This window comes from Adiantum capillus-veneris, chromosome 6 (assembly GCF_014529385.1).
Source record: "Adiantum capillus-veneris isolate H3 chromosome 6, ASM1452938v2, whole genome shotgun sequence".
Lineage (NCBI taxonomy): Eukaryota > Viridiplantae > Streptophyta > Polypodiopsida > Polypodiales > Pteridaceae > Adiantum > Adiantum capillus-veneris.
Window position 1 is genome coordinate 50,265,121 of NC_140936.1, and position 10,968 is coordinate 50,276,088.

Sequence of the window (10,968 nt, forward strand, 5' to 3'; positions counted from 1 at the left end):
TGTTTATTTGAATAATCAAATCATGCTTATCTGTGAGGCAATGATTACTCTTTCAACAACCAAGATTGTAAAGCATGATATCACAGTGCTCTGATATGGCCGCATTCGCAGACTATCCGCAGACTATCAGTGTTGTGATTAAGGCCAAAACCCCAATTCAATTAAGAGGAGGCAAATCTTGCAAGTATTGAACTTTTTCATCCCAGTACAGAAGCACTCTTCATGTAGGCAAGAGACCTTCAGCTTTGTGAATCATTGGCAAGAGACCTTCAGCTTTGTGAATCATTACCCCCTTTACCACTCACAATTACATCTCAAGCGTAGCCAAAATGAGTTCTGCTCCAACCACAGACCTAAAAGTGGACGTTCTAGTTGCATTCAGACAAGCAACAAGAGGCAAAAAGCATCATCAGCCTTACCCCATTCATGTTGACAATTTGGGGGAAATCTCTTCAAAATGGTGACTTCAAATCCAACTACCATCCTTTTCGTGTGTTCTACAGCTATTAAAAAATAACTGCTCACAAATGAATAGAGAAAAAATGAACACTAGAACAATATGGTGGCATGCGTCAGAAGAGGTTACATCTACCAAACAATTATGGTACACTCATGCCATGAGCAGAACTTGAGAAGAGAGATTGGGCAGGAAAGACGCAAGTGACTTGCCGTGTCTTACAGGCCCTTTCCCTTGTCTTGCTCAGGTTCTCAGCCAGGGCATTACAAAAGGGATCCCACTACATGTGGTAATCCTCAAGATTCTATCAATGTGATTTAGGGAGGTTGCTTTGGCCTTTTGATTGTGGGGAATATACAACTAAATGGTCACACTACGGCAGTTTCAGGTAAGGAAGAAGTGGTATCCATTAGATGCCCTAGAACCCGAGCTCTCTCGTGTTCACATTGGACTAATTGAGTTCGTATGCTGCGCTCTTCTACCTGCAAAATAGAAGATGACCAAACCTTCACTACAGCATTGAAACTGAATCTAGGTAGTCTGGAATAATACCAACTCCTGAGAGCTGGACAGGAGAAGCTAATCACAGGACGGGGAAGTTAATCGCAACAGACGCGCACCTCCAACGACGATGCAGTTGCAAGCAGACTTGCACATTCCTCCAACAGGACCCTCTCCTGAGCTGCTACGAGTCCTAGCTCTGATACCAGACAATTTGTCTTGTCTGCCTGCAGGTATGTAAACATGACAACTTTAGTGTGCAAATGTGATTTTGGCATTTTACAACATGCTTTAGACAACAAGGAGAAAGAGGTACAAATTTTTGGATCCAAAATTTTTTCCGTGTGAATGGGTCCCTTCATTGAAGAGCCTCATCAATTCCTTTTCAACTTTACGTTATAAAAAACCTTTTTTTTTCACCAGAAGCACAGTGAAGGTAGGCTTGTTATACACAGAACACCCACAAGGGACCATACCAACCTCCCCAATGGGTAAGGAGGATACACCCATCAAAAATGCAGCCCATGAGCCTCAAACCCTCAACCTTGGGGTTACATCACTAAGGCCTCACCAACTGAGCTACACTTCTTGGGTAAGAGACTCATTTTAGTTTGTAAATGGTCCCTTATTTAGGGCAACTTCCTTTTCAACTTTTCATTTTAAAATTGCCAATGTGAGTCTTCACCTTGTTGTAGGAGCAAACAGATAGTACAGAGAATGGATTAGACAATAGCAAACCTTAGGCAGAAGGTAGACAGCAGAGTTCTCAATCAGGTTCATTACATCAAAAGCGGAACTTATCGCATCTTGCACAGCAGGGACGTCTGCCTGAACAACATAGTAATAGTGCAACATGTAAGTTTTAACAAAACTTCCACACCTGCACTGGAATGACGGGTCCATCACAGAGAGAGAGAGAGAGAGAGAGAGAGAGAGAGAGAGAGAGAGAGAGATAATACCTTCACACCTCCTGTTACAGGCACTCTTAAAACAGCAGCTTCCAGCGCCCGCACGGCTCCTTCCAAAGCATTTAAGTGATCACCTTGCAAAGTGGACCAGTCCTCAAGACTCGACTTCTGCCACCAACAAACAAGAGAACATGACTCATTTACGAAGACAAAGCCTTAGCAAGAAAGAAGGTGATCATTTAAGTGATCACCTTGCATACAAAACATAACCGATCGAAACCCTGAAACTGATATAGCAACGGCAGTTTTTCAAAATGCAAACATAAATGCAACCTTAGCAAGAAAGAAGGGGTAGCTATTGTAACGTATCCATACCATCACAGTAGTAATTATAGCATAACATCAAGGTGGCATTACTTAGAATTAAGTGTGTCACCGTTAAAGCCAGAATTCCAATGTTAAGTGCTTTTTCTCGTCTCCTCAAATTTTAAATTTTGAGCTTTTATGTTCTGAAGTGTTGCTGGTCTGTGTGGAGTCTTCAAGCCCCATGAATAGAGGAATTTTGAAACTCGAAATTCCCATTATAATCCAATCTCTAATATCTTCAACTTTGAAGAATTCCAATGTTTAGTGCTTTTTCTCGTCTCCTCAAATTTTATTTTTTAAGCTTTTATGTTCTGAAGTGTTGCTGGTCTGTGTGGAGTCTTCAAGCCCCATGAATAGAGGAATTTTGAAACTCGAAATTCCCATTATAATCCAATCTCTAATATCTTCAACTTTGAAAAACAAGCAATGCACTCTATGCTAAGAAACACACAGCTCAGCAATGGATTGAACCTTTGCACAACAGCACTAACCAAACAATAACAAGAAGTCAGTGGAGTAGAGCTGATGACATATTCAAAAAGACACAGATGTTTTGACTCAAAATGTATGGCATCTATCATGCCAACTTGGGCTCCACTACAAGGTCGTGACATTAAGGCTTAGAAATGAGATCTTTTATTTCCAACCAAGGACCATCCATTGCCTTATCTCACAACTGATGTCTCTGCACATCTCGGACCATCATCAGCCTATAGCATGCTTCAATTGAAATCATTAGGAACACCAAATTTTACTTCCTGTTATATTCCATGCAGTCTTTAATTTTGGCTTTAATTCAAAGAGCCCCAAACTGCAGGCCAATCTGCAATTTTTTGCTGCAAAGTGGTATGGCTCCATAAATACCCAAAAACTTCACAGTAACCTTTTTTGTTGATGGTTACCACAGTCAGGGCAAGTTGCCATGACATTTATTTCTTTGCTTAAGTTTCCAAATTCGAGATACTGTAAACAATTCCTAAAATTCAAGTCATTTTGGAGAAAAAAGGCTGTTTCCAAGCCTTAAAACGCTGTCTCACCAATTGGGGACCTTACCATTTCCCTCTTCATCTCTCACTTTTTGATTATGTGCCTAGCAAAAAAAATTCAGTAGATAAAAGCGTTCTGTTCGCTTGTCAATGACGAAGTCAAGGTACAAATTCACTCGCCATCCTTTAGGTTCTTGTGTACTGATGGCAAGCGGTCCTCGCTTACACTTGACCTTCTTCTTGTGGCAGGTCTACATTAGCTCGTGGCATGTGAAGTGCTTTTTCATCCAAGTATGCTCAAGAATCTATTTCCTAAATGCCTAGACATCAACCAGCACTCATTCTCGCATTCTTCTTGTTTTGTTTTGTTTTCAAACCATCAACGCACGGGAGGTGGTAGGGAGAAACTTTATACATATCCATGTATTTACTTCACAGATGTCAGTCTTCTGCCTTTGATTCCAATTATTGTACTTTAAACAAATGGTTAAATCCAAATTAACAACCAGAGCGCTTTCAGCACTCAATATTCCAGCTCCCGCATTCAAGCCATGCATCCAACAAAGCCTCACAATGCATTTACCTAAATTGTGGATTCAGTCAAAACACCAATTCACCTATAACAAAATGTGCTGGTTTAGTCCTCCCAAAGACAAGGTTAGCATTGGGTCAATCATTGCACAGTGATGGGACCATCATCGCAATATAATGTTAGGTATAAAAATACCCCCCAACATATAAATTCAAAGCGCACATCCGACAAGCTCCTATATATTGCTTTAAAATGATTCCTTGATAGCAGAAACCGTGCAAGAGAGAAGATTACTTGGCACGACAAGAGTGCATCCAGTCTCTGAGCTTGTCTAGCTTGGTGAAGCTGAATCTTCTTTGCAATTACCGATGACCTTAAGTCAAAGATCCTCACGCAGACATTATACAGCATTTTCTGGCAAAATCCCAATAGATAATACAGTCAATACATTGTTAGCTGGTGATCATGAATTTTCTGCATTACAGATATAGCATATCATACTCATATTAATAGCCCGTACCTCAGCACCTGCTGTTTGCTCATTCATGGCCCCATCCGCTCTCCCATTAACAAACCTCCATTGCAACAATCGGTTATGTAGGATGCGATGCAAATGGATTTCTTCTACTAGACTTAATCCCTTTCTGCCTCTCCTAACATCTGCTCCAAAATTCAGCATCAATGCAGCACTACTTGACCGCTGGCCTCCGGGATTGAGGGATGGTCCTCCCCTGGATCTTAAAGGACTTGGTATATTTCTGTAAGGTGAAACTTTGGAAGGTGAGAGTGGTTGTTGAGGGGGAAGGAAACTTGAACCTGAACGGATGGGCGTTGTTGAAGACCAAGGAGAGGACGATGCAGAACCACTCTGGACTGAATGTGAACCTTGAGGGCTCTCCACAGTTTTACATCTAACACCTACTCTGCTCAAAGCAGCAGCTGCAAACTCGGATTCTGGCATCGAGGAGCGCAACTTGTTTTCTGGTAATCGCTTTGACCTACTTGCTGCATCTTGCCAAAACCGTGCAGGGACAGTGGTGCCCCGAACCCCTCTATTTACTGAAACACTTCCAGGTGTGCCCCGACCCGAGGATGATGTAGTAGTTGTTGTACCCCCCGAAGACACGCTTTCGCTATCTGAGGCAGCATCAGGAATACTTGGGACATCTGAGCTTGCTAACTCTACTGCTTGTCCAATAAGCCTAGCCGGGTTGACCACCTGATCAACAGCTCCCTGTGAAGTAACACTAGGTGGAGACGCTTTATTCGGACCCTTTCCGGACACCAAAGGTGAGTTGGGACCTCTGCTGGACCTTGAAGGCGAGTCTCTCCCCCTTCCCCTACTCTCTGGTCTAGGCTTCAGGGAGATCGAGGATACTGTTCGACCTTCACTGACCGACATTGATATTGCTCCAGAAAAACCCACATTCTGTGAAACACTGGAAGACCCATTTGCGTATTTTCCTTGCAATAATATCGCCGCTGCTTTGCTTGGTGGTCTTTCTCTGTCATTTGATAGGTCTATACTCCTGCCCAATGCTGCACCAGAAATTTTCACATTGCTACTCCCTGGTCTACCATGCTGCTTCTGAAGATTCTCTTGAGGCCTGGCATTCTCAGCTTGGTCACTATTTTGGTAACGGAGGGGTGTTGCTTTCCGCTCGGGGGTAGGTCTCCTACTTTTGGCTGGCTTTTGCACTACATTGGCAGACGGCCTCAATGTCTGATCTGCACTCACATTACTGCACTTTCCCCGATTTTCTACCTGCTTTTTTGGTTGCCCAGTTGGAGGAAGTGGGAGAGAGTCAAGCTGCATGGAAGATGTTAAGGACCGCGTTGATGGCCAGAGAAGCTCTGCGCGAACACTTGTGCGTCGAGGGAGCACAGGGGTAGTTGCATCATTCGGTTGTTTAGAAGAGCTATGCTCTGCTGTTCTTGTGGGGGAGGGCCGCCTTCTCTCCACAGACACAGCCCTTTTGGGAGAAGGAACATCTGTTGCATGCGTGGAGCGATCCACATTGGGTGTAGGAAAGCGACGAATGGATACTGGAGCAGGGGATGCTGTGCTAGGTTCATTTTTTGAGCAATCTTTATTGGGGGTGGGATATCTGCGATTCGCTGCTGCCGGTGAGACAACAGATGGGGTGGAAGGAGATTTGTACCTGGATGTTACTTCTCTATTGCGAGGCCGCCGCAATGCCGATCCTGCAATGCCAGTCTCTCCATTTGCATGGTTCGCTTGATGCGGAGATTGCACCAAGCAAGCTACTTCTGACATGACCATTCTGAGCAGGGCCCTATCATGGTCATCTAAAAACCACAGAGCGCCCTGGCAATGGCATCTTCCTAGTTGGATGAAGGCCTCCTCAGCCTTTGAAATTAATGTGAGCTTGCTCTTCCTGTCCAGGTACTGACTGCCAAGGTACTGGGCTATACAGCTAGTGATGCACCACCTAATACAGTTAGAAAACAACAGAACAAAAAAAAAAGTGTCAACGTGATTGTATTCAATGCGTGGGGATTAAGCAACTGAATTATCAAACATGCTCATTTCGATGCAAGTCTCTATCTTGCAAAAGAACTGCTTAAAGAAAGTAGGAATCCCTGCAGCGGCCCTGCTTGAGAAGGCAAACTAGGTAAGAAGGGATCATGTCAAAAAGTGCACATAACATGAAGGAAAAGGTAGCAGGGAGTGAGTGTGTGCAGTTTCCCCCCCCCCCCCCCCCCCCGGACCGTGTGTGTGTGTGTGTGTGTGTGTGTGTGTGTGGGGTAAGCAGAAGGTGATGTGTAAGGTGCGCTTGCGCAAAGAACAAAACTCGTACCCAGGAGCCGGAGGTGCGGATCTGCGACAGGTGCTATGCCGTGGGCCTTCTGTGTTCTTGAGTTAAGAGAGAGAGAGAGAGAGAGAGAGAGGATGATGATGATGATGGCAGAGGGGTAGCAAACCGTGAGCTGGTGAATGGGATAAGGGAAGCCTGAAGGCACTCTCAAGAAACAAAAACACACACACACACACACACACACACACACACACAGCAGGAACGAGATGAAAACACGCTGAATTGACAGGAAGGGGATCAGCCAACGATGGAGAGAGAGGGGCGGAGGGAGTCTCAGGGAGGGAGAGGGAGAGAGAGGAGATAGAAAGAATGTGTGTGTGCGCACAATTTGCCGATCTGATTGGTAATGTCGGTAGAAAATGTGGGCATTGGGCAAACCAGCAAAAGCAGGGGTGAATGGAGAGCCAAAGAGAGGAGAAGAGAAGAGCGTGCACAGAAGAGGTAAGAGTGAAAGAAAGATGACGCAGAGCGCAGGCACATGGGCGATCTAGGAAGCTGAAAGAGAGGATGGGGCGACAGGGCCGGTAAAGAAGAATGAATAGGCTAGGGGAGGCGTTCGGTAATAATAAGATGAGAGAGTGGAATAGGAAAAGGGGGCGTCTAACGGGCAGAATTAAAGGAAAACCACCATCTGTGCGTGTAGAGAGAGAAACTAGGAGAGAGACTTCTCGTCTCTCTGCAATTTTTCTTCTCTCTCCAAATTAGAACATGACAGATCATACAAGAGCCCAAATTTGATCAGACGAGAATTTGCAACAGCGCCACAATGCACAAAAGGGCCCTCATGATCACCTCACTCTAGAGAGTGAGTAGAGAGAGAATGGTTATAGAGAGTAGAGAGAGAATCTAGAGAGACGGTAGGAAGATGATACATAATAGATCTAATGTGCGCTTTCCCGTTGCACCGCTTTTCTTTTCCATGAATAAATCCAAAAGGACAATTTTTTGCTCTTTCTGTTCTGCATTCTCCCTTTTGAAGCTTGCTGCTTAGGTAGTAAGCTCTTGGCTCTTTGATTGGCTTACCTATTGGCACCAATGACAATCAATCATTGCAGTGGGAGCCTCTAGAATTAGAGAAGAACTAGTCTATCTATACAATTATAATGGGGGAAGGGATTCCGGCCCCTTCCCTCGGACACATGGCAGCACCTCCTTTCTCCGGTGAGTGCACTCTGAGCAAGACAATAGCAGTGAGTGTGCGATCAATTGGAGAGAGAGAGAGAGAGAAAGGCGTCAAAGCCCTACTGGCTTCGTTGCCTGCTCCTACGTCTCCCTCCCAACCTTGCCCTCGATTGTCTTACCTGTGGCCGATGAAGGAACTGGGAGCTGCTGCGCCTCCCCATCTTGATCACACTTCTCCCGGTTCAGGCAGGCTAGCTAATGTGTGGAGAGAGAGAGCGAGAGAAATGGGCGCGTGCTAATAATAACGCCAGTTGAGGTGTGTGTGTGTGTGTGTGTGTGTGTGTGTGTGTGTGTCTGTGTGTGTGTGTGTGTGTGTGTGTGTGTGTGTGTGTGAGAGAGAGAGAGAGAGAGAGAGACAGAGAGACGGATGCATACTAAATAGAGGGATAGAGTATGAAGTGGGAGGATAATGAGAGAGAGAGAGAGAGAGAGAGAGAGAGAGAGAAGAAGAAGAAGGAAATAGAGAGAGAGAGAGAGAGAGAGAAAAGAAGAAGAATCAGAGAAATTTTAAGGTCGCAGGAAGATCTCTTCAATCCTCGCGACACATTTTAATGTAAGAAAAGATATATCTGAGAGAGAGAGAGAGAGAGAGAGAGAGAGAGAGAGAGAGAGAGAGAGAGAGAGAAAATAAGAAGAAGAAGAAGAGAATTTTAACGTCGTAGGAATATCTTTATAATCCCCATGACACATTTTAATGTGAGAAGAGATCTATCCTAGAGAGAGAGAGAGAGAGAGAGAGAGAGAGAGAGAGAGAGTGGAAGTGGCCCACAATTACTTGCTGCTTTGAAACGGAGGTCAAATAATCAGTTGGAGAGAAGAGCCCATAAATGAAGGCGGCTCGAAATTCAAGGCCTCTTCAATCGACATGACTGAACAAGCCAAGGAAAAGCATAGTTGTTGGCAAGGGCCAAAGGAGAGCATGCCCTCGGGCAGTGAAGAGTCTAGAAGAAGCGTTGGCATTTGATAAAGCCACCGAGCATAGTGTTTTGAGGAGGAGCTAGCCCTCTACAAAGGAAAGGGAGGGCCGGCTTGCAAGAGGCACTGAGGGGAGTTGGGGCTAGACTAAGGAGGATTGCAGAGCCAGTGAACTCATCTGTTGTAATGGAGCAGGGTTGTGGATCCTAGAAAGAATGAACGAGTTTGTGTTTTCTTGCAGTTGTTGCTCATGTAATTAGTTCTATTGAAATTGATGAAGATACTGAAAGTGATGGCGAGGTTGTTGATGCTCTTGATGTTGTTGGCCTTGTTGATGGTGGTGGTGAGGCTGATAAGGAAATGGAGACACATGTTGCCCCTCGCCCCGGACGCGTGGCGCTACAAGCTTCATCCGACAGCTTTTGCAATTCAGACCAGTGTGCTCTGCGTGAGGTGATACAATGGACAGGCGAGAGCAGTCAATGGTCACACAGTGACACACACACACACAGAGAGAGAGAGAGAGAGAGAGAGAGAGAGAGAGAGTGCGTAAGAGAGCAAGAGCAAGAGACGGCCGTAGACTGGTTGTTGAAGTAATGGGCCATTTCGACATCCAACTTACAGCAGCAGCGCCTCTTGCGGCCGATGCTCCTCCTCGAGCCTCCCCTTTAGCAACCTAACGAGTTTGCACCTACATCGCCAGCATCGTCGTCTTCATCATCATCACCCTCATCATTGTTGTCAAAACCAATTGAGTGCCACACTGTCCATTGGGCTACAAACTGCCCCAGCAAGACTGGGGGGGCCTACATCTGCATGAAAGGAGGCTCTCCCAATGAAAAATGAGTAAGACTACCGCAGGGAGAGAGAAAGAGAGAGAGAGAGAGAGAGAGAGAGAGAGAGAGACTCAACTGGTAGAAGGCCGTACTTATGGTGACTGTGTGTGTGCGAGTAATTGTAGACTCTTGGTCGTCAATGCTCCTCGAGTCCAGAGAGAGAGAGAGAGAGAGAGAGAGAGAGAGAGAGAGAGAGAGGGAGAGAGAGAGGGCGCCAAAGGCGGCCGGCCATACTAGTATGGTATAATGATAGGCAGCTTTGCAGAATTCTCCTCTTTTTTTCCAAAGCAATGCTTGAATGCAATGATGAAAAAGATAAGAGAAATGTACAATAGTACTCCATGGAAGGGAAGGAGGAGATCTTACAAGGGTTGGGAGGAGGATGTGGCATAACTTACAAAAACAAGGCGTCTAGAGTTGATCACTCGATGTGGCATAATGTACATATGAGTGTAAAATAGGTGGATTCATCCTACATCTGCAGATATTTGAAACCAAAACACAACGATGATCCCCAAATGTAGGTGTCATTGAGTGATGTCTATACATGACAAGGGGTATTTTGAGACATTAGCATAACCATGGACAGACCTCTAGGCAGTAGAAAAGTTGAAGGAGCTTCTTTCAGGCTTGCCATCTTACTGTTCTCTGTAAATAAACAACAGTAGTTCCAATTTTTTCTAAGCAACTTTTATCTCTTTCTTTATCTGCAAAACCGATAGGAAGATAGACCCTCTTAGTGGAAAGGCAATGGAGTTTCTTAGATTCCAAATGGTCCATAAGACAAGAGCTCTTATGGCATGCCATATAACACTAGCATCGGTTTGTTGTTAGGACAATGATAAACCAAATGCAAAAGGTGGTCCTTCTAGTGGTTGCACCTTTTACAAATGCATGTTCCCAATCCAAACTAATGAGCCTTAGCTGAAGTCCAAATTGTGTTATGTAAGATGAGTCACAATAAATAGGACTCCTTAATAGAGGTTGGGATAGCCTCCAAATTGTTTTAAACCTCTAGCTCCATTGAGATTCATTCTGGCTTATGTTCCCCGTACGATTGAGAGTTGACCAATTGACGTAGAAAGGTTGTAACCCTTTTTGAAAAATGTATCATACACTTTTCATCAATAGGAACCCTATTGTGAAGAACAAAATTGGCTTTACTAAGAACGGCATGCAATCTCCAGTTTTGTACAGAGAAGAGCTGAGAGAAATTGTGAGACCCTGTCATAAAATCTAATATCTAACAAATCCAAATGGTTTTCTCATATTAAATTGATCATTTAATGTGGGAGAATAAACCGGAACAAGTGTTAGAATATAGACATGTGCTTATGGATCTATCTCAACACAGGGCCAAGGTTAAAAGGGGTCCAAAGGAGAGATGGTATGTCAAAGAGCAAGGCTAGCTAATGGAGCTTAAATACCTTAGGTTTAGCTTCATT

General features: G+C 44.6%; 1 protein-coding gene across 2 annotated transcripts; it reads right to left on the reverse strand.

The window, feature by feature from the left end:
• Window positions 1-528: 528 nt before the first annotated feature.
• LOC147455490 (uncharacterized) lies at window positions 529-7,133 on the reverse strand. 2 transcript variants are annotated; one of them, XM_086514258.1, is made up of 7 exons: window positions 6,573-7,133; window positions 4,271-6,203; window positions 4,045-4,164; window positions 1,918-2,034; window positions 1,697-1,786; window positions 1,078-1,185; window positions 529-939 (listed from the first exon to the last, which is right to left on the reverse strand). In XM_086514258.1, the coding sequence occupies exons 2-7, from the start codon at window positions 6,032-6,034 to the stop codon at window positions 826-828; spliced, it is 2,313 nt and encodes a 770-aa protein (XP_086370384.1). In that variant the 5' UTR covers window positions 6,035-6,203; window positions 6,573-7,133; the 3' UTR covers window positions 529-825. The 2 variants fall into 2 exon arrangements, with proteins under 2 accessions (XP_086370384.1, XP_086370385.1); XM_086514259.1 differs by lacking the exon at window positions 6,573-7,133 and having other exon boundaries at window positions 4,271-6,421.
• Between the last annotated feature and the right edge of the window lie 3,835 nt (window positions 7,134-10,968).

Excerpts from the sequence above, each read along its gene's own strand:
- LOC147455490 (XM_086514258.1), bottom strand. The coding sequence starts at position 6,034 with ATGGTCATGTCAGAAGTAGCTTGCTTGGTGCAATCTCCGCATCAAGCG. Across the intron at positions 4,165-4,270 it reads AGCAAACAGCAGGTGCTGAG|AAAATGCTGTATAATGTCTG; the intron begins GTACGGGCTATT and ends GGATTTTGCCAG. Across the intron at positions 1,787-1,917 it reads CTGTAACAGGAGGTGTGAAG|GCAGACGTCCCTGCTGTGCA; the intron begins GTATTATCTCTC and ends TATGTTGTTCAG.